This window comes from Chelonoidis abingdonii, chromosome 15, assembly GCF_003597395.2.
Source record: "Chelonoidis abingdonii isolate Lonesome George chromosome 15, CheloAbing_2.0, whole genome shotgun sequence".
NCBI classification, from domain to species: domain Eukaryota; kingdom Metazoa; phylum Chordata; order Testudines; family Testudinidae; genus Chelonoidis; species Chelonoidis abingdonii.
In genome coordinates this window covers 50,504,957-50,531,701 of record NC_133783.1, presented here as the reverse complement: position 1 = coordinate 50,531,701, position 26,745 = coordinate 50,504,957, and the positions used below count along the sequence as shown (strand labels likewise).

At 36.4% G+C, this 26,745-nt stretch overlaps 1 protein-coding gene across 2 annotated transcripts; it reads right to left on the bottom strand.

Annotated features, from left to right (window-relative positions):
- Positions 1 to 1,371: 1,371 nt before the first annotated feature.
- Positions 1,372 to 25,297, bottom strand: FAM204A (family with sequence similarity 204 member A). Of its 2 annotated transcripts, none has more exons than XM_032780781.1 (8): positions 25,273 to 25,297; positions 22,897 to 23,163; positions 21,795 to 21,885; positions 21,129 to 21,165; positions 20,414 to 20,513; positions 17,184 to 17,273; positions 3,482 to 3,588; positions 1,372 to 3,140 (listed from the first exon to the last, which is right to left on the bottom strand). In XM_032780781.1, the coding sequence occupies exons 2-8, from the start codon at positions 23,146 to 23,148 to the stop codon at positions 3,089 to 3,091; spliced, it is 729 nt and encodes a 242-aa protein (XP_032636672.1). In that variant the 5' UTR covers positions 23,149 to 23,163; positions 25,273 to 25,297; the 3' UTR covers positions 1,372 to 3,088. The 2 variants fall into 2 exon arrangements, with proteins under 2 accessions (XP_032636672.1, XP_032636671.1); XM_032780780.2 differs by having other exon boundaries at positions 25,262 to 25,286.
- Positions 25,298 to 26,745: the final 1,448 nt, after the last annotated feature.

The following is a 26,745-nucleotide window of genomic DNA, read 5'->3' as shown; positions in this document are numbered from 1 at the left end:
CTTCATTTTAACAGGAGCAGGATTAAGGGTCTACATAAAAATGCTGCTCTACGTGTTTCTTCAGAGTCCTCCTGTTATATTTTCTACTGTTCCCCAGGCTGATTGTAGTTGAAAACAAGACTTCAGAAATGTATAAGCAGTAAAGTGTTGCTCAAAACACAGATTTTGTTTGGGAAAGGAAGGAAGAGAAAACAAACAACAGTTTAGAATGCAGTTTTGCCTGTTTGGCCAAAACACAGAGCTATACTGTGGGGGGGCGTGGGGAGGGGAGTCAAGGTGGGTGAAGTAATATCTTTTATTGGACCAACTTCTTTTGGTGGAACAGACAAGCTTTCAAGCTTCACAGAAGACTTGAAGAGCTCTGTGAAGCTCAAACGCTTGCCTCTTCCACCAACAGATGTTGACCCAATAGAAGATATTACCTCACATGACTTGTGTCTCTCATATCCTGGGAACAACACTGGAAAAAGTCTGTAACGTAAAATGCCTATGACTCACACAAGTCTTCTAGGAGTTCCCCCACCCCCGAAAAAAAAGGTCCAATTACCTGCTTAAAATGATAGAGATCTGAATACATACAATCTTGCAGTATTAAGCTTTTCATATTTTTTCACTGTGTTAATTAAATCTTTAACATCTTTTTGAACAGAGTTTAATTCTGCTAATTTACAGACACTAATAAACGAAGGCTTTAGGAACACCAAAATACTTAAAATGTTATCATTTTTAATTCATCACACGAGTAAGTTAAAGGAAATGTTCTGCATACTTCCTAAATAATTAATTACATTATTAATGGTCTACAATAAAACTAAAAAATATTGCATGCAGAGAGCACTGTTGAGAAGAATATAAAACAGTGATTTCTCAAACACAAAAAAACGCTTAACTTTTATTTTTTGACTATTATATTTTCAGATCAAATAAGAGTACTGTTCCTTCTGGTGTGATGCACATACATCAACAATTTATTAACTAGATCAGTTACTACTAAGTTGAAGTTTACACCATTTCTTTTTCAGTTATTAAAAGAGGTAATTTTATTGAAGTATCAAAATGTATATCATATTAATCTGTTTTCAGGGCACAGGATAATTAGTATCATTTGGTTTTTTTCAGTGTATAGCACATAAAAAGGCCATCTGTTTAAAAAAATAAACAAGCTATACACAGAAATATGATTCCACCTGAATTTTCAGATAGGACGTTTTGTAGAATTCTGGTACATTTGAAATTCAGAAAAAAAATTTTTCTAGGTGTGCCAAGGAACAACTATGGCATTTTCCCATTTTCATAAGCCATAAATGTCTTAAATGTAATGTTATTCCATGTGGGAAAAATACAGATACATACACACACTATACATTATGCATTTGTAAATTTAATGCATATATAACATAAATAATATGAGGACTACATACCACTTGCTTCCTTTCCCCATGCCAATGGCTCTTCCAAAAAAGGTGCATGTATTGAAAATACAGTTTGAATTTTACGATGTTCTGTTTCAGAAACCTGTTTACCCACCTGGTTTATAGTCTTGGCAGTTGTCTTTAATTCTGTCATCATAACTAATTACAGCTAACTCTAGGATTACCATATTGCAAACTCTCATCTTTATGAAAGTACAACGTTCTGCTGGGGGGGGGGGGGGGAGAAAAAAAAATATATCCAACATCTCGAGGGCTACCAAAAAATGCCCTATTCCATGTTAGACTACAAACCTTAAGTCTCAGAATTGGTGCCGTAAACCTTCGAAGTACTATTCTTTGGCAAGTTGTTTTAGCCTGAAGTTCTTAAATAGTAAATCACCATTATGTTAATACCAAACCTTTGGCCTGAAACATATTAATTTTGTTTAACAACAACTGACGTTTACATTCCCAATTCATTTCAGGGATTTTGATGACTAAACATATATACAAAAGCTTCAGGGAAAAAAGTTATTGCTAGTCTTGAATGAGTCCTTACTTTTCACGGTGAATGATTTTGAGAAAACATCATTAACAATTCTTGTTACTTACAACATAAGCATTCAAAGAATAATTATTGTATAAAACATTTGGCACTGAATAAAATTTGTATTTGATATTCGAGTGTAAGTTGATCAACTCCACAACATAACAGATTTTAGATATTTTAAAGATTCATATTTCTACATTTTGTCCAATTGACAAGATAGGGATATTAAAACTTGAACACATGTGAAGTAAGTGGGGAAGGATAAACTGGAAGGGTCCTCAAGATGGTGGTTCCAGGACATGGGGCATACTAGATCCACCCAATGAATCTAAGCATTGCGCTTCACGAACTCTCAGACTAAAATTTTCTGTTGCGATTCATCTAGCCACATAAATAAATAATACAAAAGACAAGATACTTTTAGTAGTATAGACAATAGTTTAATTTAAAATTATTTTCATACTTAATACAAGTAAATAAAAGGGTAAGGTCACAAAAGTCAATGTTCTGATATTCTTCAGGCATTTCACGGTATACCTTCAACTCAATCAACTAATATCTTGTATCCAAATGGTTCAAAGAGCAGCCTCAAAATAATACTGTGACAAGATCTGTACTACTAAGTAGATCAGATGTATAATTGATATTGATTTTTTTTTTAAACAAAGAACCTGTCCCTTTACCCACACCCATGGATCACTGACATGAATATTTTATCATTATAAAAGTCATAACCACCTAATAGAACCTTACTGCACTGAATATTTGGGTCCAGATTTATGGGAATCTTGACCAGGCTCCACAAGTCTTCAGACCTGAGATGTGTTATACAGAATTTTCTCCATTTGGAGAACATGAGTGAAATGTTAAGTTTCTGTGTGCAATAATAAAATATCTATTCCCACTATAATTTTAACAGGAATTTGAAACAAGATATTGAAATCTAACAGAATTACGGGAAATAAGTAAACAAACAGGTTTTGCTTAGTTTTTTTAAACTACTATCAACCTTGCTTAGTTGTTCAAGATTTAGTTATGCAAGCATAAAAGAGGCAGCATGTACTGTATTAAACCCCCAATAATTATATTTTAAACAGCTTTGCTTTTAGATGTGATCAAGACAGAACTACATGTATCCCATGTTGCTTTTCGTTTCCCATCTTTTCTTTGCTTCAAATCTGAAACGAAGCACAAAACCAAGTTAGGTGTCACTACAATAATATTTGGGAGTTTTCAAGAGAAAACATTTAACTTCAAAGAAAAAAAAATCAGAATTTGGTTTTTTAGTGCCCTAATAATTACAAAAAGGCAATGTAAACATTAGAATAACTTATCAGTTATGGTAACAACTGTATATTTAGTCTGATTCACTATTCAGGAAAAAAAATCAGGTTAAACTAAACAAACAAGGATCAGCACAAGTCTATTTGAAGTAAGGAAACATTTAACTGAGATTCTATTGAATCCATTTAGTGCCAACAAAACCACAAATACTGAATATTGTACTCAAATGACGCACCCCCAGGCAAGTTTCTTTTTCTTTCGAGCTTCTTGGGAAGCCTCCATATCTTGCTTGGCTTTTACAAAGTTGCGACAAGCAACAGCTTTAGCAATTTTCACGCCGAGCTAAGAAGGGGTGAGAAGGAACAGAAAGAAAAGTCAACAGAAGCAAATGGTTTACATCAAACATGAGGCCTATCAATGAGTTATTTAGTTTTAGATTCTTTTCCATGGGCTAACATGAGTTACGATAACTTTTGAAAAATCAGATGGACAGATGTACCCACAGGACTGAACAGGACCAGATTTTCTATGGGAGAGACACATGATCCATTTTACCCTGTGTGCTTTAGTCCAAAAAGACAACTAGAACTGAAAGAGCAATGATTCTGATCTGTTCCCACCTCCACACCCTCATCAGCCAGAAAGATGGCAGTGTTCAGAATGGTGGGCAAGAACAGCAGGGGTCCTCAAGGCTCTGAGTAATCCCACCCATCGAACAGATGGTATACTAGTAAATTCAAAAAATTCCTATTTCCTCACATACAGCACCTTTCACATATGGAATTTAAAGCACTTTAGAACTGGTAAAGGCTGCACTGGGAATTACTAGAGCATCAGCTCCCTCCTTGCTCTAGTTTTTTGTTTAATATAACATGTTAAAAATGAAAAAATTATTCATATAATCACATGAACTAAAATGACAAAGAAGTTTTAGATCTGTAAAGTTTGTAGCCAACAAACCTAGACAGTTTTTTTTAAGTAATAAAAACTTAGCATTTTAGTCATTGCTTTGACTGTTTCAGTATTCAGTGTATATTTCAATCTAGGGGCCAAATTCAGTAGTGATGGAAGTGCCAGAGACACATTAGATACATAAGTTGATCAGGAAAGAATAACTGACAACACTGTAACAGGCACAGGTTTGGTATCCTGCTATAAATGTGTCCAATTTCCAGTGACTCAATGGGAATTATTTCCACTAATCCTAGGATGAATTGGCTCAAGTAGTGTTTAAGATGGTGCAGGTGAAAGAGAAGGAAAGGAGCTGCTTTATTTTACAACTCGAGCTGGCCAGAGAATGACAACTGCATTTCATGATAATCTGAGGTTTCAAAATTTGTTTGTTTTTTTGGGGTTTTTTTTTTTGTTTTGTTTTGTTTTGTTTTGTTTTTTTTACACTAACTGGAAGAAAATCTTTTGAACATTTTGCAAAACGGAACTGTGTTGAATCACTGGCTTTTGGATCAAGAAAATTAGGTATTTGGTTCATGTCTCTCTCCCTCTCTTGCCTACTGTGGACCTCAGAAGCCTTATGGTTTAACTTGATAAACAGTACTTTTTGATGAAAAATGTTTTGAAAATGTTCAGACCGACTCTACTTTCATCTTGTTAGTTGCTTTCATGACATACTCTGAGTCAGTAAAGACAACAGAAAATTCCTTTCAGTGAAACATTGTGTTGTGCAGATCACAATTTTCAGAATGCATAGTATTATGGAAATCAATCTTGGAAAAAGTTAGAATGTGTAATTTGATCTTCAACGGATTTATCAGAACCAAACAATGTATTCCCATAACACGTCAAGCTGATCTTCTCAGATAAATAGTGTCAGGCCTTACCAATATCAAGTAGAAGACCTTCAGGGAAAAACCACCATGCTGCAGGAAATAGTAGTGATATGTTTCAGTAATACGCTTTTTAGAACATTACTGAACTAGTGTCCCAGCATGGCTCTAACTCTTGCCCATGTGTGGAGATTAAAAATTTTCATAGCACTTTTTGCAGAAATGGAGGTAGTGAGGGTATTACCAGCGTCCTGGCCAAAATGCAAATTTAGAAAATTATATTGTATCTGCCTACAGATCCAATTGTTGAAGTGTTCTTCATTTCCATCCTAAACTATCTAGAACTACTACACACTGTTAAATGGTTGCCATGTTCTCCTGAGAAGCTGACTGAAATAATGTATTTAGAAATCATTTGCAATAGGTTAAGATGATCTTCATATTATCAGACTCTAGATAATCATTAATTAGGTAATAAACATGCATGTTATTCAAATAAACTTTTGACAGGATGTAACTTGGATGCCATTTTATTTATGTATTTACAAACTTTTTCATCCAAGGGGAACTGAATTGATACCATGGTATATGTCAGAGAAAAGACAAGATGGAATAATGCCAGACAACAATTCTGAAACTGCCAATTTCGAAGATTTCCATTATTGAACATTACTAACTTTCTCCTCATTTTAATTAAATTTTGTGATATTGTGCATGATGTTAAATAATGCCAGCAAAAATATAATGTCGTGGAAGAATTTCTTCTCAAAATTACTCCTATTCTTCCTGACAACCAGAAAACTCATTTGGCCAAGACTGCTAGAACACATTAGAACAAGTTGCTGCTTCTTGCAGCAGTAACTCACTCAAGGCGCTATCCAAAGCCTGAAGTCAATGAGCATCCTTCCAGTTGAAGACTGCTGTACACAACCCAGACGGCAAACAAAAGCATCCAAAAAAGCTATCAGGGTGCAAGGACTGGAAATTGCATTAGTCATGGTAACACATACAGAGCTCAGTCTGTTGTCCCTATGCAGGTAGGGCTGCAATTTACTTTTGTGAAAACTGTACTTCTTAAGGCCATGGATCAAACCTACAGAATACAGCATTTTTAAATGTAATCTGAAAAGGAAGGCTGACTGTGGCATGCTGATCTTGTTTCACCAGTGAAATACTGGTACCTGTATGTCATAAAGACTGCATACAAAACACTAACAGCTGTTGAGTTGAACCTACTGCCTATTACTCAAGACATTTCTTTTATTTTTATCTTGTTTCCCACTCTCGCACCTATCTGTTTTTCTGTTTCACTCACCCAGCTGTTGTGTCTTCTCCTTAATCTAAACGGTGAGCTCTCTGAGGCAGGGACAGCCTGGTTGTTTGTACAGCACCTAGCACAACAGGGGTTCTTGATAACTGATTAGGCCCTAGGCATTTCTAGCATACAAATAATAAATAGCTAAAAAGTGAGCATTGAGTATTACACTCATTCCTTAAAAAGTCTAAAGCTAAACATTCCTCTAATCTAGTTTTTGTACTTTTTAAGGGTCACAAATATGTCCTGCTGGAGTCCTCCTGGTGCACCAAACCAATCATGTGATCAGCCAATATTTTACATCATTAGCCATAGAATGATGTTTTGATTTAACAAAAATTAACATAATCCAGTAATTCAATAGACTGACATCTGAATGATAAAATCTGAAGTTAGTCACAAAGTGAATCACATGATGACTAACTAAAGTATAACATTCTGTTACTGACACACAGCAATTTAATATTTAAGTATAATTTACAAGCATTAACATGTTTGCTATAAAAAATTAAATACCTTAAAATATATATGGAGCTATACCTCTCTCATAGAACTGGAAGGGCACCCTGAAAGGTCATTGAGTCCAACCCCCTGCCTTCACTAGCAGGACCAAGTACTGATTGTGGCCCCCTCCAGGACTGAACTCACAACCCTTGGGTTTAGTAGGTCAATGCTCAAACCACTGAGCTATCCCTCCCCCGTGCAATAGTTATAAATAATCCAGATTTAATGAACTAACAAATTCCTGAAGTTACAGTAGAAACTTAAATTCTACCTGTATTCTTTTAATGCACTAAATGAGTATTTATGTGACAAAGTACAATAATTTTATTAACTTAATAAATAGAGCAATCAGAGGACTAAGACAATGAATTCACAGCAGAAGACTTATGCCTTTAAATATGTCTTTTTTTGATTGAATTTTATGTTCTAGTACAATGAATTAAATAAGAGTTATTCCTTAACAAGTATACACTTAAAATATATTCTAGCGGGCCTCTTTAACATCAATATAAACATAATCTTACATAATTGATGTCTCTAAATGTATTCAAAAAATCTTATAGTTTGTTTCTGTAAAGGCAGAATGCATACTTCCATATTTGAAAGTATAGAAATAGAATGGAATAATAAGATCCTCTGTAGTATATGTGGAAAAGGGGGAAATAAAATGTTCAGCAGTATTAATGCTATCCCTTTAGAGCAACATAAAGCCTAGTCTGCAAAACATAAAAACAAATATGTTGTGTTTAAATATACACAAACATTTTATTCAAATTAAGCATCTTCTACACCCATCCACACCCAGACATACATCTTCACTTCCTCTCCCAGAAGAACTCCTTAGAAGCTTGGTCAATGGATTTTATATTTAAAAAAAAAAAAAAAAGTACAAACATTTCGGGTCATCAGATAACTCAACAAAATACAATGTTGTAAGAAGAAAACAAACATGAATAAAAATATACACAACAATTTCTTGTGTAGCCAAAGTATCAGCATTTTCCATATAGAACATCCAATATTTTGCTGCATTTTAATTAAGGTGTCTAAACATTATCACAAAGAACTGCAAATTGGTCAGAGCACGCAGTAAGGAAAATTAAGCTCTAAAGGCTTTTTATCACCATATTTCAGGAACCAAGGGTGTAAAATGTTCTAATTTGGGATATATTAAAAGCCATAAAAGGTCTTTCAAAAAGATTAATGGTACTTTGCTTGGATTTAAGATAAGGGCTTTAGCTGGTTGGAAAAGCAGGGCCCTGGCTAGACCCTTGAGGCATTCATCTTTACAGCCACTTGGAAGATTTGTAAAAGCGTCTGCATAACCTCAAGCAAACGCACTGCGACATTTTTTTTTAAATTCCTTTCAATTTTACAGGTTTAAAGTGTGTAAATCATGTTGGGCAGTAAAGCAGATATAATGGCTCATCCCTGTAACATAGTACAGATTTTTTTAAGACAAACTTTTTAATCAACTCAGTTTCCATGAGGCAAAATCTTTCCACATTAAAGTTCACCGATAATCATTTCAAATATCTTGTTCTATCAGCTTAATGTAGCATAAATGCAAACTTCTTATCCATCATTTTTCATAAAATTTTACTCATCTGAAATTGTTACCTTGTGACAAATTTCTAAAGCTTTCCCTCTTTTTAAACAGTTTCAAGGCACTTATTTAAAAATACCAATTATCATACTTTAACTTTGTATGGAATAACAGGTTTCTATGAAAAATATTTATGCCATTCTCTTTTGTTCTTTAATTAAATGAAAACAGATGTTTTCTGAAGTAAAGCGGAACCATTACTTGACTACTTAAAGTGTTAAGGTCTTTAATTTTTATATCAGTTTGGTCTACAATTCCTGATTGTCTTTACTCAAGCTCAACGTTAATGTCAAGCAAGTTACCTAGGAGACGAAAGAGATCAAAGAGACAAAAAACCCTCAAATGTCTGATTAATCAAGCCTGCAAACAGCTTATTTCTTTTAGCCTGCATGCAAGTATGAAAATGAGATTCTGGGAGCCGTACATTGTGCAGATTTGTTCATTCTTATCAGAACAAAGCCAGCGGCAGCTTATTTCATGGATCATTGGCACTGTCATCAGTGCTACACAGAACGGGTGACAGCTCCTCATTTTGAAGCTTGAACAAAATTAGCAAAAAGTCGGCACAAATTAGCCTCTCATCTTTTTAGTAATATGACATTATTCATTTACTTTTTATCCAATTTTTAATTTTTTCCTTGTCAGCTATCCCTTTCTAGTGTTTCTTGCACAGCATCATAAAACACTTTTAAAATAAGCAAAGAAATGGCTGAAGTTGAAATCGTATGTAAAGTTCAGGCGGCAAGACAGAAAACATTTTTATTAAGATGCCACAGACATTTACTGTAACTTACAGAAAACTTTCCAGAAAATCTTGAGATATTTAATTTGGAATATTATTCAGCAGAGACCTTTCATTAAATGAGAAGTCATATTTAAAATACAAACTCTCTATGAGTAATGAGACAGCAGATTCAAGAACTGCTCCAGAAATGTCATATTTAGGTGTGATCTACAAAGTGCTAAACCCACAGAGAGTTTTACAAAACATCTTTATTCAAAACAGGTCCTGAAGCATCCTATGGTCATACCAGAGAAGCCAAACAGCCTTTTAATACAGTATTACAGTTTCTCATCAAATATGAATCTAGTTATTTCAGGCTTTGCCTTTAGCAATGATTTTCTCCTTTTATGTTATGGAATGTTATCCATTGCTGACGTATATAAAATATATAAAGCAAACAAGAATATTGAATGGATTTTGCAGTGATGTGCTCAACTTTCACTGTAAAATAGTTTGTAATACCTTTGTTGTTTTTTTATGCTGTATATTAAAACATCGAATTATATTTAGATGACATTAATGTAGCAAGAACAGAAAAACATTCTAATATTTAAGCTCTCTTCTAGATTTAAACATTTATATGCAAGTAACTTCTTCCACTCATGAGAAAACAGCATTAAAAATTAACTATAAGCTGATAGATGCTTTACAGAGTCCCCTTATAAGAAAGGCAGTTTAAAAAAAAAGAACTGTAGTACTGTTTTCAGCAATTTCTTTATCTCTGTTCTTCTAAGTAAGAAAGCTTATTAACAAGCTTTGAACTTAAAATCACATTTACAATAATGTGCCATCAACAGTTTTATAAGCTAATTAGAAAAAAAAGATTAATTAATGACTGGCTGCTAATAAAATGGCAATCATGAAGAAAGAAACCAAGGGTGCTAAGCTTCAACTACCACCAATTAAGAGCTAATTACAAACAAATTATATATGTGTTTTGCTGTGGGCTTTAATTTACTAAAATGGTTTTAATTAAAAGAGAAAACATGCTGATTAATTGAACTGCAGAAAAAAATCTACACTATAAACTTGGCTTTGTCTGTCTCTTTAATTAGACTTGTAACATCTGAAATCTTTTTTTTAAGGTTTGTTAAGAAAAGATATACATAATTAGAGGAGCATAAGAATGTAATTCTAGGTGATAACCCTGTCATATAGCAAAGGTTAAAAGAAAACAATCTTAATGAAGAAAGATATTTTGAAGCACCTCTACTAAAATGTTAGGGGGGGAAAAAACCCATCACCAAGACAAAATAAAATCTACTCTTCTTTTTTCCAGGTCTTTTAATATAAAAGAAGCTTAAGTTAACTGCTGTGCAATTATAGTCTTTAAATTTGTTGCAACCACTTTGGGTACCTATACATATTATAGTAAATTTTGAATAGGGTAAATAAATTTAGAACTACAACTCCATTCATAGTAGTAGTAGTGGAGTAGCCATTTCCCCATGTGATTAATTTACCCTGTATATATCTAACAGAGGGATGTTTGTATGACTTGGCAACCATAAGCTATATACTATTTCTTTAACAATAAGGTCAAATTTTAAAATACAGAGATAGTTTTAGGAACCTAACTCATGTGCTCCCCAATCTAAATTATCAAGCTAGAATTTGCTTTCAAATAAGCACAATTTCATTAACAATTATTAGCAACTGGTCAAAAAATGATGTGTCACAATCAGAGTTGATAGAAAGCTCAACAGAATAGCTCTGTTGGGAGATGAGAATGGTATCCCAATGTCTGATTAATTAATTTGATTATAATGTATATGTTTTATTTAAGTTTTATTACAATAATGCAGAGTTTACTTGTAAATTATAGCTTTTGAAACTTCTCACCAAAATGCCAGAAGCCTCTAAGCTAAACACATAGGAACAGTGCTGTCAAAACAGATTATTTGAAGACTGACAACTGCTTCAGTAATTTAGTACTCTAAATTACATAATATTTTTAAGGTTTCTTTTGACAGGTAAATCTAATGTGTTCAAGATAATTTTATTGTGTTCAAGTTACTGCCCTCAGGCTAATGCACTCTTAGACAATGTGGCACCTATGCAGCAATAGCTACACAATAATCACAAGTGAAATGAAAAAAGTTTGAATTTTTGCCAGAGTAATTCTCAGGACTATTAGAGCCATACAGAAACCTGCGTTCTGTTTCCAGAGACAGAATAAAACATTTGAGCATGACAGCATTAAAGAAAAATATGGTTCACTCCAAGAACAATGTAAAATATTTTCAGGGTGAACTACTGAAAAGATCTCTTTTCAGGTCATGCAAAATCTATCACAGAACAAGTTTACAAAGAATTAAATAGCCATAGCCTTACACATATATTCACACATCAACATACGTAAGCATGTAAAGGAAATGTGAATATCTTTAACGAATTACGTTGTTTACACTGATGTGACATTACTAAGTAATTTGAGTCATAACTCTTACACAGGTTGTACATTTAGTGTTATTCAGAGTCAATATAGTGTTCTAAGTTCTCAGTATTGATTTATTTAAAGGAATGCCTGAAAAGTCCAACAAGTACAGTAAGTGAACCATTCACTTTGCAATTTAAGGTAACAGTCTATGTTAGAATGAAGTCTACTTCATTAAAAAATGTCTATTGATTACTAGGTATGAGTTCAAAGCTTGCTACGGAAGCAAGCGTGGTTAGCATATTATATATACCACCACCAAACAATGTTTTATAAAATCCAGGGAATCTCTATAAAAAATTGCAAAGCTGACCATGCTAACTTCGTTCTTGCAACAATATCCATTCTAAAAAAGATTCAAGGCTCTTTGGATAACTCCTACATAAATATTCAATACTTTTCTTGATATCTCTCAGGTTAAACAAGTTATCATTAAGTATACGATGTTGCAACTATGGCCTTAGGTACTCATTTCTACATTCAAGCAGCAGAGCTTTAAAACATGGAGCACTTTGCTAATGCTTACAGTCTTAGATTAGGATTTGATAAAGATAGCACTTGGATTACAATAAAATAAATACATTTTAACTGTGAATATTTATATTGTGCAAATTGTAAGAAAATTAAAACTATCCATTCTTAACATAGTAATTAAAGTAAGTTTCTCGGAAGATTCATGCCTTGCATAAGTGTTTTCCAGTGCCGTACAGTGTGTTTAAAAACCCTAGATAAATGTTGTGTGCTTTTTTAGGTTTAGAAATATATAACCCACACAGATGAGACTGAGCCTCTCCAGTAGTATATTCTATGAAGTATACTCTCTCAGAATGAAATTCATTCAATAGTGGAGAACCTGTCCAAGAATCACTGAACCACTAGAAATCCATGGTGGGCAAAAGAATCAGAAACAGGACTTGCTGAATCCAGGGCCCATGGATTCTACGTTTACAAATATCCACTAGCCCTCAGACTCTCTCTCAAAGGATGTTCAAAGGAACTGCCATCACTATTCCAGCCTATAAAGTGGAATAATAACCATAAAACGAGTGTGTTCATTGCTCCAAACCATACAGAGTTTCTACGGTTTCTTTGCAGAAATCTTTGTGCAGGGATTGGGGTGAATTTCACCAGCCAGATACTTACTACATTTCTGTTAATAATTAATTTCATGTAGCTGCATCAAGGGAGGTTATACATGTAGTCCACAATCTTACAATCAGATCCATGCATAGTCACTTGTGAGTGAACATCAGTGGGTCTGTGTGAGGAGATGCATTGAAGTCTATGTGTTTCTGTGCATGGGTCTACTTGTGCACAACAACTTCAGAACTGGAGTTAATGTGTTCACTTCCATACTTCCTCCTCCATAAGTTAAAAAAAATATTTTATATTATTTTTGATCAATAAGAGTTACATACAATTTTACTTTCTCTTGCTTATTTTCCTAGCACATGCACTAGCATACTAAATTCCAAGCTCAGAAACACCTTATCTTAACATGATTCACTCTACAATTGCCACAAATACACATGCTAATTTTGATCTAGAAAATCTGTCATGCACACTGTAGAACTAAAAAAAGTTTACTAAAAGAAAATCATATTTGATATTGTAAACAATTCTACATTTTAGCACTGAAAATTAGAATTTTTAAGGTCCATGCTGTCTTGGAAAAGATCTGAATCTGTTTTGACTTGAGGATAGTAACTGAGAGACCTTTGATAATTTTGCCCCATGATGAAAGCAATCAGATTTTATTTGTTCCACATTCATTTAACTGCTAGCCCACAACAATCCAGCAACCAGGCTTAAAAGCCCAAAGAAAATTGTGTGCACAGTGCTATGAAAAATATCTATTGAGATAGCAATCGATTCCTTGACAGGTGTATTTTCATCGAAGAAATATAGACAATATCCAGCTTCCAAACTTACTCCTTATCCTACAACATGACAATGTGTGCCCCCAAATACCCTGCAACAAGTGTTACACAAAAAAAAAATAAAAAATCAGATTTCAAAAATATCATCCCTCACTGTGTCATAATGATAGCACATCGACAGTATGATTTTGGCATTCCCTAGCTTTTTTATGGCATGTTTTCATTGCCTATTCCCAGTCATCTCTTTATTTTTGGCTTCAATTTTCTAAATACTGATGCTGCCCTATCAGTTTCACAGGCTTATAAATGTTATACATCACAAATTAGTTTCACTTATTAAAGCAGGAAATAGCTTTAAGAACTCTGAGATCTGTGCCTCAAAGCAAAGGCTTTATCAGCAGGTTCCAGTCACTGCTTCTTGAGAAAGAAAATGGTGCTGATTAAAAAAATCTATACACCTGATTTCCAAAAGAACACCCACCCACTGAACACACATTCCACGGGACTACAAGGGGACTGTACCCCAAATAGAATCAGCTTATTTTTGATATCCTCATACAACACTTCTCAGGAATAATAATAAAGAGAAATAAAATGTAAAATAATGCAGTTTCTTATATACAATATAATACAATATATACAATAAATAATGCAGTTTCTTATATACAAACAGCAGCTCAGTTCGTTTTTTGCCTCCCTTCATGGGTACACAGTCAATATCTCTCTCTCTGTTTGGCTCAACCATTTCCTGATGTTTACAACATTTGGAGATGAGAAGAAAAGTAACATTACCGCTTAAATTGTGTAGACTGAAAAAACTGGGTAATTTTTTAGAATTAATTCACTTTCTACAAAAAAGCAGCTTTTCACAAAAACAAGGATTTTTTTTTAAAAAAACAGTTCAAAATGGGACGGGAGAACATCACATGGATGTTTGTATCAATATTTAAAAATGTGAAAGCAATTTTGTTGTATTAGTCTGTACCTGGTCTATGAGACAATAGTGTTCTGACTCAGCTGCTCCCATAACTGCACCCTTTCTTTGGCTCTTTATGCAATCAGTTACTACATGAATGATTTCACCAGAACAAAAGACAGCACTTCCCCCCGGCTCCCACAATTACGGAGACCCACCTTAACCATGCAGATTCTTTTTGTGTCACAAAAGAAGAACCAATCTTGCAATGAGTTTTGCATAGGCAAATCCCTGCATCTGTGTAAAGTCCCACTGAAGTTACTGGAAGACTGCCTGCATGAAACGCATTGCAACATCAGAACCATGATCATTTGTGTTTTCCTTCTCTCACAACGTATTATTTATTCAGACTAACCCACCTTAACCAAAATGGAAAGAAGGTTGTGAATACTAACATGGTTTCAAATGTATTCTTGATTTTAGAACCTGTTAATACTATAAAGTCAACAATCTGGAGCTAAGGCACCAGAAATAATATGTAATGATAGCACCCAATATGCTAGGTGCTGTACAATCCCACATCTACCCAATTCAGATAATGATCATCTTCTTTCTTGTCATTTCCCAATTTGGAGTCAGTGACTTTTCTAGCCTTCTTTCAAAACTCAACATTGTATGCCAGGCTTTCATACAGATTGGTCTCTCTGAGGTCCACTGATATTTGGCTCATGTATTGAATCTTTTGTCTCCTCCGGGTCATCTTCCATCCACAATCACTGCAAGAGCCATCTTACTGATACAATTCTCAAGTTGCCGCTGGATATGCCCACAGCAACATAACCTAGCCTCCCTCAACTTGGGTTCAATTAGAGCAACTTGCATTAGGCCCCTTACAACATCATTTCATTTCCTATCATGGAGTGTCCTACCGTTGACCACCACATCTTCATTTCTGTAGTGGAGAGCATACTGATTTACTTTGTTGTGATTGGCCAAATCTCTATTCTATACATTAAGACAGGTCCAATTCCAGTTTTATACATTCATCTTTTAACTTTATTGGCCTTTTTTCGTCACACAGAACTGGGGTCGGCTCTCACCATTTGCACCAAGCAGCTTTAGTATGATGCCGGGCATCACTCAGCAGGACACCATCATCAACAACCATTGATCTTAGGTATTTAAATTCTTTCTTTCTTCTAAGCTTTCTGCCTTTATGAAGAGTCCTCCTCCCTCAGTGACCACAGCCTTGGTCTTACTAACATTCACTCTAAATCCACCCTGCTCAAAACTACATTGCCACTATTCAAAACTGGCCTGCAGGGCCTCACAATCTTCCACACATATCACTAAGTCATCAGTGAATGGCATGTTCCAAGGTGGCTCCCTTCATTTATTCTCCTATCACATCCATGACAACCAGAAACAAAAATGGGTTCAACTGACACTGATCCTGATGCTAGCCAAAATTTACTGGAAATTCTCTACTGCAGCCCCATTTAGTTTTGACTCAGCAGTCACTCCATATTCTGGCCTCACATAGCTCCAAACTTCTTCCAGTCATCATTCCTACGTTCCAACTTGCACATCTCAAGATTACACACCCATTTCTTTAACTTTAGAGGGCCTTGCCCAGTTCCAACAGTTATCCAATTCAGATAATACTATATCACAAATGGTACAAAAACTTGTAACTTTTCATACCAATTTGCATTTGTAGTCAAAAAATTTGAACAGAAATCTCAGCATGTTTTATTGATTGTTGTACTCTAACCAATTTAGAGTAGATGAGGAAATTATGCATTTCAGGTCTCCTCAGGTAGCTGAAGTATCTTAGTTCGACTTAACTGGCCGTCCTCACGGCGGCAAGTCAACTGGCTCCGCTAACTCCTCCTGCCAGGGTGGAGTACGGGCGTTGACTAGTGGATCAATTTATCACGTCCAGACGAGGCGCGATAAATCAATCCCCGATACATCGAACACTACCCGCAGATCCGGCGGGTAGTATAGATGTACCCAAAGTTAATAAGTTAATTCTACAAAGTCACCCGCCTGCCATACAATTACTCAGACACACTAGCTACCATTGCAAACAATGTAATAAAAGATGTGAAGTTTCTGGACCAATTGAATTTTGAGATATGTTCTTAAAACAAAAATAATTACAATTATTCCAAAACAAAAAACAAACAAACCCTTTTTATTACATAGCTACATCTCTGAGCTCTCTCATCCAGTTTGCTAGAGGATAAATTTTGTTAAGATGGGAAAGAGAGGCAAAGTATGAGGTACGGAATGTTAATAAGAAAGTTACTTTCCATCTTAAATTTCTTGAGAAACTGATGTGGAAGAAGGTTCAACTTTTAGGATTATTACAGAAAACTATTTATAGACATAACTATGGAGTTACTAATGTGGCTCCACAATAACTTGTTTGTCTGAGACCAATCCATTTGGGGGTTGTGTGTTCAGGTCTTCTTGTGATAGATATTACTTGAACCATTGAAAATACAGATATCATTGTCCAAACAGTCCTAAAGTTACATCTGTGACTATAATATGTCGTGGCTGAAAGAAGCCTACGTAAGCAGCAGCAAAAAGGAAAGATGCCAGGAACAATCTTTAACAGTATTGGTTAAATTATAATGAATTATGACTAGATACACAAAGTTAAGAGTTCTAAGAGATAGTATTTAACTAGGTCAACTTACCTCACGAGTGGCTAATCTATTACTCAGTTCCTCAGCTCTCTCAATATCCCCTTCAGTCAAAGACTTGTCTATGCTGACTTCAAGACCAGACTGGGAAAAAAAAAAAAATGGCAAACATCTTCAGGAAAAAATGAAGGGGAAATAGGATTTATAGAGAGAACTCTTCATGTACATTTTAAACATCTGTTTAACAGAATTATATTTATTTCACACGTCTGTAATTTCCATGTAAAACAAATCACATTTGTCTAAGCGTTGTAATGGATAGTATCATTAAGTAGTCACTGAAAGGCTGACTGAGCACAAATCATTGTATTAGCTCCCCCTTATGTGTATGGTAAATACTGTAGTTAAAAAAAAAATATGTGGACTAGTTTATACCTGTCACAAGAAAATTTCATCTCAAGATATGGCTTATCTATTCCATCCCTGAAGCCTTCCTAAATAAAATGTGAAGTGTATGTGTCAGGTAACATGAAGAATGGCAATTACTACTGTATCTTTGCAATTCTTAGATCTTATCTTTATCTCAAAACTGAATTCTGGCACCATGCCACTTTGCTGTACTACTAAATCCAAGTCTTCAAATAATCATGGTATGAAAGGGAAAGAAATGTTTTACATTTTTTAAATTTCTGAATACAAGAAAAAAAAAAGTGTCCTAATAACAGAGGCAAATTCTAACTTGTCTAAAGTTAATGTCTGTAAATTAAGGATGACCAATGAAAGTTTAAAAAAAAACACATATAAAATACAACTGTGCTCTTTAAAAAAAATTGTAGGTTTGTATTTGTTGAAGATTCCAATTGTAATATTTCTGAAGGAATATAGGAGTGGAACTGAGGTTGTGCCAGAGTAGGAATTTTCTGTAATATTTTGTTTGATTGATTGTGCATGCCTTGGTTTCCCCTATATGTTCTACAGCAGGAGAAGGTTGCTTATTCTATGCAGAGATCCAGAGATACAGGTGTAACTGACACATAGCTGTCTCGGGCAAGGGTTGCTGGTGTATGGGGAGTCCAATTGCCAGACAATGGCCACTCCAATTGCCTGGACATTTGGTACCTAGCAACAACCAACCATGGATGGCCCACCCCCTGCAGGAAACTTGCCGTGTCTGCCCAGGGAACAAGAAAAAAATGACTGAGGAATGGCCAAGTGAGGGGTTGCAAAGAGTTGGCTGCTGGAAGCTTGAGATTCTCTTGAATAGGGACAAAAGAGAGGTCACAGGGCTCTGGGCTGACCACGATGGCCCATGCTGTAACTTTCCATTCTCTGTGCTGACCAAGGACTTTCTATGCTGTGTTCCAAACATCTAATAAACCTTACTGGTTTTGTAACACTGGCTAAGAGTCACTACAGATGCCGAAGGTGAGGATACATTACTCCTTTTAGGTGTAAAAGTTTCTCTCAGGTTTCTAGCTCAGGCGGACTCGCTGAAGGGAGCTCACCGCATGAAGCAGGGGTGCTGAAAGCTGTGAGGTTCAGTGGCAGTAAAGCCAAATGACTTACTCTAGTGAAGAAGTGAGTCCGTTAGGGGACGGGAGTAACCCGGCCCCCTGAAAGGGGCCCTCCCAGGGACTGTTCCAGAGCATCAGACCTGTGGATCCATGACAGATGTCCACAAGGAGATTTTGTTTAAAAATTCCACCAAAAAACCTTTTTTCTAAATCAAAAAGGAGACTTCTATTTCTTGATTGGATTTAAATATTGTTAAAGTACAATAATATGTCATTGCTGGCCAACTAACCTACTTTGTTTTAAAGATGTAATGGTAAACGAAAATATTACGTTACTACTGAGAAATACTGTTAAGAGGATTTTTTCTTTCATTTTCATACACTGAAGATGTAAGCAGAGAGGAACAAAAATTTAATAAAATAATTCAAAGTTGTGGTGGCAGTCAATTCCATTTGATGCCTTACGAAATTAATAGATATAATTAATAGTTTGCCAGCACTAACAAAAATTCATCTAATCATCCCAGCTGGAGAGCTTCCACATTTTGCTTGCCAAAGTCCCTCCATTATCTAGGTCTAACCTGAGGAATTCAGTGCAAGACTATGGTTTCAGTTAAGGAGAATTATGAGCATATGTTTGCCTAGAATTAGGACTCAGAAAACAGTGATCAAAGTCACTTTGCTTGGGATATGTAACCTAGAAAACATGATGTGGTTTTATAAAAATTACTTAAACCTTGGCTAGAAACATCAATGACCAAATAATGCCATAAAGCAGTGGTTCTCAACCAGGGATACATGTGCACCCGTAGGTATACAGAGGTCTTCCAGGGGGTATATGTCATCTAGATATTTACCTAGTTTTACAACAGGCTACATAAAAACAGAAAAGTGTCACGGCACACTATTACTGAAAAATTGCTTGCTTTACATGGTAAAAATGAAAATTATAAAATAAATCAACTGAAATATAAATATTGTACTTTTTCAATGTATAGTATATACAAAAGTATAAAGTAATTGCCTGTATGAGATTTTAGTTTGTACGGATTTTGTTAGTGCTTTATATGTCTGATTTTGTAGGCAAGGAGTTTTTAAGTGAAGTGAAACAGGAGTATGCAAGACAAATCAGTCTCCTGAACGGGGTACAGCTGTTTGGAAAGATTGAGAATCACTGCCATAAAGAACATAATTTACAAAGATAAATGGGTTTTGAAAATGAGACATTACTATGACAACCAATAATAATTAGTGCCAGAAATTGCTAAGAGAATTATTGGCCATGTTACAACATTTTAATAACATAAATGTCTTAATAATCCAAAAGACTACTTCCAGTGAAGTATCACTTTTAGATAACTAATGCCTGTACTTCAAGATAGTTCCATTGTTTTCAATTAAAAGCATCAGCTGAAGTACTTTAAAATGAAAAGAAATTTACCCTAGCCAAATCAGATGTGAACTTATCTCTATGTATATCATAGAGAAAAAAAAAAAAAGAAATAGAATGAGATACTCAGGGATATTGTATCAAGAGAAAGTGTAGCAATTCTTCGGTATAAGTAATATCTATAAATTGCATGTGATGTCTAACTGGTAGATCATATTACAAGTGTTATATAGAATTCTCTCTCTAATAGAAGTCTATGATTATTTACTCACCTTCACCCAACTTTTTTGCTTATTCTTATTTTTGTTATAGCAGGATTTTAGTTTTGCCATAATAAATCATTGTCATCATACGTCTAAGAAACTATGAATAGCAATCACCTTTTGGGCAGCCCTGCTGCTCACAAGAGATTCAAACCTATCATTAATTCCAAAGTATTGTGAGAGTTCCTTCCATTGACCTTCATTTGAAGATTGCTGACTGAAAAAGAGACAAATACAACTTGGTATTAAGCACAGAATAAATTAAACTGATTATTCAGTTAAAATATTAATGGTAGTTAACATTATCAGCTATATATTTTAAACTCTCTATTGTTTTTAATAACCTTTTAAAAGCCAGATCGAAAAAAAAAAAAAGAATACTTTGTTCTCCGATTTGGTAGAAAATACCTCCTACGTAACTTTCTAATGGCAACAAAATTAACAGCTCCTTTTGTTTACTTCACAATATCTGTACTTGAATCATGCCAGGCCCCAAATCTGCACTTAATTTTGCATGTAACTACACATACAAGTAGTGAAATTGAGGGCAAGACGCCATAGCTATGGGTTAAGTAATAATAAATTAAGTCCCTCCTCTCCTATTTTAATTTCTACCCAAGTCAATTTTTTTTTTAAATCAAGAAATTTCCCCACTGAATAATTTTAGGGGTCAAATTCGACCACTGACTACCCAAGACACTGACTGACTTCAAAACTGCTTACAGATGTCAAAAGATAGTATGTGGCCCTAAGGTTAGTCAAGTTTTGTACTCATTCCTTCTGGCAATGTTCCTTTACAAACATACTTCAGATAATTATATTGACTTTATACCTTTCAATCACTTCTTTTTTGCTCTTTTTCAGTTTTTCTGAAAAGAAAAAATAAAGAAATCAAAATATATTTCTTGAAGACTTTCACAAATGTCTGGTAGAAATCATTAAAAGAGACTAGTTAAAGATTACTTAGTAATAACCTACACATTAATCTTGAAGACCTAAGGTACCAAGAGATCCCCCCATACAGAGTTCCGAGAAGTTAATGGAACCCCATTTACGCAGACCCCGTTAGCAGGATTGGGGCCATAGTGCCTACTTTCTAAAATGTTTTTAAAGCAACAGGATTATGCTCAGTAGTAAGAGTTTTCATAAGAACTGTATACAGTATCTGTTAATAGAGAATTGTACTTAGAAAGCTAAAGCAAGAGTGAGTCATTGGATTACTGAAATAAATTTTAGCTAACTGGTAATCCTGAGAAATCAACATTAATTGAAGAATGTTTACAAGTTGAATTTCCTTGCAAGTGGCACAAATATAAATCTATACCGTTTCCATAACAGTCACACAACAAAAGTCTCTGGTTCACAGGCACAGAACGTTGGCATCAATGGTGCCCTCCAGCCTGGTCTTTCGCTGTAATTCTTGAAAAAGTAGTTTTTTCCAACTCACTTTAGTAAATCAAAATGCATTTGGCATTAATTCTATAGTTAAATTAAATACCTTTTCTGCAATGTTTTCTCTTTTTTCCCCTGTTTCCCTGATTTGTTTGGACTTTCATTTCAAAGCTTTTCTTCTGCAGCTCCTGAAATTTCTACAAGAGGAAAAAAGCAAACTCAGAATTTTTTTAGATCAAAAAATGTACTGAAAACATTATCCAATATTCTAATTCTTACTATACGAAGGTTCTTATATAGTGCATGTTCAATTCTGTTGGTACTAACTTGCAAAGGTTACACACAACAGACTTATCTTCATATCACAATATTATCTCTGACTTTCTGCCTCATCCCTTCTTTTAGTCCCCATGATTCTTCAGAACTGCATCCCAATTTTCATTATAAGGTACACAACTAACTTGAAACGCATTAAAGGTGCAACAGTGAGCATGTTCACAAAGTCCTTTGAGGTCAGTTTAGATAATGGGTGAATGTCCAAGAAAGACTGGAACAGACCTCTTACATAACTGGCTATCTAAGCTATGGAGACAGATGAGCGACTAGTTTTTTGCAACCCTTATTCAGAATTAGAGGCCCACTGTGAAATATCAGTGCACACTGGTCAGCTCATAAGTATGAATTCTCCAATCTTTTCTTTCCCCATATGAAACATGTACAGATCAAAGAAAATGAATGAAGGTCTTGTAACCCAACTTCATACTGAATGGCAGAGCTTACATGAAACTGAAGGACACTTTTTTGTTGAGTACATCTTAAATATTCAGGAGATTGGATAATATGCGGAATTACAAATCTTTAAAAATACAGAAGCCAGTTGCAAAGAAGTTCAGGTGCTCAGAGCCTGAAGTGAACAGAAAACTTTGTAAGAAGGAGTGGTTGTGCTATATTATTTTTCTCCCCTGGGCTTTAATTTACCAGTCTGTAAAGAAAGCAAAAGTAAAATTTATATTAAAAAAAAAAATTCCTCTTAGCGGCTTGTTAGGTTAAAATTGATTCCAATGGGTCCTGGCAGTTTACATTTTATTCAAATTGCTTTATTTTATCCTACACATTGTATGCCCCTTCACTTAAATAAAAATTACCACACAACACTGAACATGTTACACTTTTGCACTGGTCATTTGAAGACAACTAATAATACCCACATTCCACATTTTTAAAGAAACTCCAGAAGGACATTCTTGACATTCATTTTCTCCATCTGCCACTGCTATAGGAATGGATTTACATTCAGTGATACTCTCAGGTCTGTTTGCCGGAAAATCAGAAACCTGAACTCCTTTGACATCCTCATCTCCCTTGGAGCAAGATAAAGGGCCATCCACTGGGTCTCCATCATCAGAACTCAAGTCAACATCACTTTCATTCACACCAGGAGGCAACAGCCCACTCCACATCTTTCAGTCTAAAAACTAGAGCAAAACAGCAAAAAAATCTTTGTGAAGACATACACTTCATACGAATTTACTCAGTTTCTATTTTCTCTGTGGATGCAGAGAATTAGAAATAATGAAATACGGCATTACAAATATTGTAAATGCTCTTGACAAGAGGAAAAAGCAAAAAATAATCTTACTTCCATTAGATGTTTTAAGTGGTTTAGACAAGCTTATCAGAATTAATGCAGAATGTCTTAACACTTGTAGAGAGAGGACAGTTTACACAATGGTCTTTTTGCTCTCCTATAATTTTAAAACTCGTTTTTTAATATAAAGGATAGAAAAATTGTAACTCAAGATTTTTTTTTAAATGCAGTAAGTCATACTGCCTGAATCTAGAGAACACAATTATCAAAGGGTTGTGAAAGTGCATAAATGAGTATTTAAAAAAACACTTTGGAGACACATATTAGGGGCTAGATGCTTCTGAAGTGTGTTCAGTCAGGCGTGTATACACCCTGGAACTGTAAGTCAAGTGTCTCCAAAAGTGCTTGTTTAGTTTTGCACACACACACTTGGAAATTTGGTCTTAAGTGTTTCACTGAATCATGCAACACAAAAACGTAAATCATGTGTAGTACAAGACCAGATTCTATTTTGCTGCACCACTGTAAATCTTGACTATAAGAGAGTTATTTTAGATTTACACTAGTATAACTTAGAGCAAAATCTGCATCACACAATTTCAAATTTATCTTAAAACTAATTAAGTGACTTCCTCCCAATGGAGAGACTTGGTCTGGAAGGGGGGGGAGGGGGAGTAAAGAGGAAAAAAAACCTGTGCCTGACCATGACAGATGGGAGAAAGAAAGAAGTTCCTGTTTTAGACACCTGCTATTTGATCAGAAATGGACAATTCTGACAAAAGGCCACAAAGGATCAATATCCAAAGGCAGCAAGTGCACAGGCGATCCTAGGCAGATGTTACCTACTTCTAAGATACCTATGGGAGTGGCTGATTTATTTGCCTTTTAACACAATTTGGCAACATTTGTACAGCTTATTTCAGCATTGAATTGGACTGAAAAAATATAACATTGTGCTGTTTTCGTTTGAATCTAACAATGGTATGACTTAGTAACTTTTTAAAAAGCCAAACCTCAACTTAAGTAGATATTTATAGGTACAAGTTAACATGATTCCCGTACTGTCTCTCAATGAAGAGTATGACAAGCTTATTATTCTCATGCTCATCTCCTCCTGCAATTGCTACCTCCGACAGCACCACTCAGCCTGCACTCTCAAAAGTTGTTTGGATTTGATTTACAGTCCAAATCAGGCTTACTTTAGAAGAGGTAAATAGGAAAAGAGGGAGAGAGGCCTTCTTTTTTTTTTGGATTCATTTTAAGGCAGGTCCCCCCCAGAAGCGAAAGAGAGCTCATGCTAGGCGGGGTTTTAGGAGAAGTTTATAGGTTCAGTCAGAACCTCTTGACATTTACCATGGGTCCCAGCAGTGTCCTAGCACTTTGATATGTAAACATGAACCTCACATGCAGGACCCCCATGAAATCCAAGTCCTGCCCTCCCCTCCCCACCTACCTAACCTGCTCTGCGCACCCAAAGACAAAACCAGCTCCACCGTTCTCCTGTCCCATCCCTCTCCACAGCCCACTACCCCACCCCTCCCCCAAAGTGCCCTTCCCTCCTCCCCAACCTCTTAAAACCTCCACCCTTCCGGAATGCAAAAACACCCCCTGTCCCTCCCCACAACTACTAACCCAGCCCCCTCTGACAGCTACTGCCGCCCCACTCCTCACCCAGCCCCCCCCACCGCCTGCCCCCCAGCACCCCTCCACTACTGCCACCCCACTCCTCACTCAGCAACTCTCACCCCGTCCCCCACCACTACCGCCACTGCGCTCCTCACCCAGCACCCCCCACTACTCTGCGGCGCCCCTCAGCCAGCGGCCCCTACTCCCAGCTACCACCGCGCTGCACCTCCTGACTCCTTCCTCCGCGAGGTGCCGCCCGTATGCAATGAACTGACGCTCCCTCCCCCCGCGAACCATCCCCCCGACACCGGCTCCCTGCTGCCCCTCAGGCCCCGGCAGCCACCGCGGGAGCCACTCACCTACTGTTTACCTCGCCGCCATCTTGAAGCTTCATTAACATTTTACCCTGCTATTGGGCACCTTTCCGCCAGCCAATCAGCGGCTGCTTTGCTGCTGGCGCGCCCCACCTCGCGCCGCTCGCCGTGGTCTCCATGCCAACCGGCTTGGGCCTGGTTTTGGCTGGACTGAAAAACAAGCAGCGAGAGGCGGGCCCCGTCTTCGGGGAGGGAGAGGCGAGAGATTCCATCCTCGGCGGGAGGGAGGTGTCTCCACCATGGCCGGGAAGGGTTGGGGCTGAGGCACTCCTTTATGGGGGGGGGGGGCGCCTTGGAGGAGAGAGGCTTCCTTTAGGGGGAAGGCAGACACCCCCTCGGGGCTGGGGTCAGGGTGCGACTAGGAGATGAGAGGCTGCTCGTTTGGGAAATTTGTATTATAGGGAGAGGAAATGAGTGACACCCTCCCTTTAGAGCCAGAGCAAGGCTCCCTCATTTGGGGATCCCTTGGGATCTACCTCAGCATGGCATGGGACGATTTGGAGAGAAGGGCGGTTGATAGGCAAGGGTGGCAAATGTGGGTAGCCCAACTTGCAGCACAGCATGGGCTAGACTAAGATTAAAGACTCCCTGGTGAGTGTCCAGCATGCACAAAATTGCCCCCTTAAGATTCCTGCTACAAAGCACCCTAATAACTGGGACACTTCTCTGCTCAGGATTAAACAAAGACTGTGAATGGCTTGCCAACTACAAAACCAGTTTCTCCTCCCTTGGTTTTCACACTTCAACTGCTAGCACAGGGCTTCATCCTCCCTGATTGAACTAACCTCATTATCTCTAGCTTGCTTGCATATATATACCTGCCCCTGGAAATTTCCACTAGGTGCATCTGACGAAGTGGGTATTCACCCATGAAAGCTCATGCTCCAAAACATCTGTTAGTCTATAAGGTGCCACAGGATTCTTTGCTGCTTCTCTGCTCTAGGGAAGTAATAGGGAGGTGTGTTACCAGTGAGCACAGTGAGTAGATTGTGGGGAGATTTGTGTTGTGAAGTTATCAGCATCACTGCCTGCATCACTCCTGGAGAGGTTTCAGGATGTTTTAATGCCTTGTAAGATGGATTCAGTCAGAGTCATGACTGTCCCTCCAGGCAAAAACATCCCAGGGATGTTGGTTACAGTAGACAAACATTAAATAAGCATCCATCCCAAACTCTAGGTATTTTTCCATTAATTAAAATTGCACAATATCAAATTATTCAAATATTTCCACTAGGAAACATTTGCCTAATCATCTCAAAAGAATTGTACTTTGCTTCTCAAGGCTGAAAAAAAAATCCTTTTAATACATCAAGAAGCAGCCACCATAAACAAATCATGCAGAAAGAGAAAATCTCAAAGAATTTAGGCCCTAATCCTGCAATATATTCAGTGCAGAACAAGTTGCAGGTCAGAGCCTCAGTTTTCCCGAGCTAGCTCCAAAAAAGTCTGTAGATGTGATCTTTTCTGAG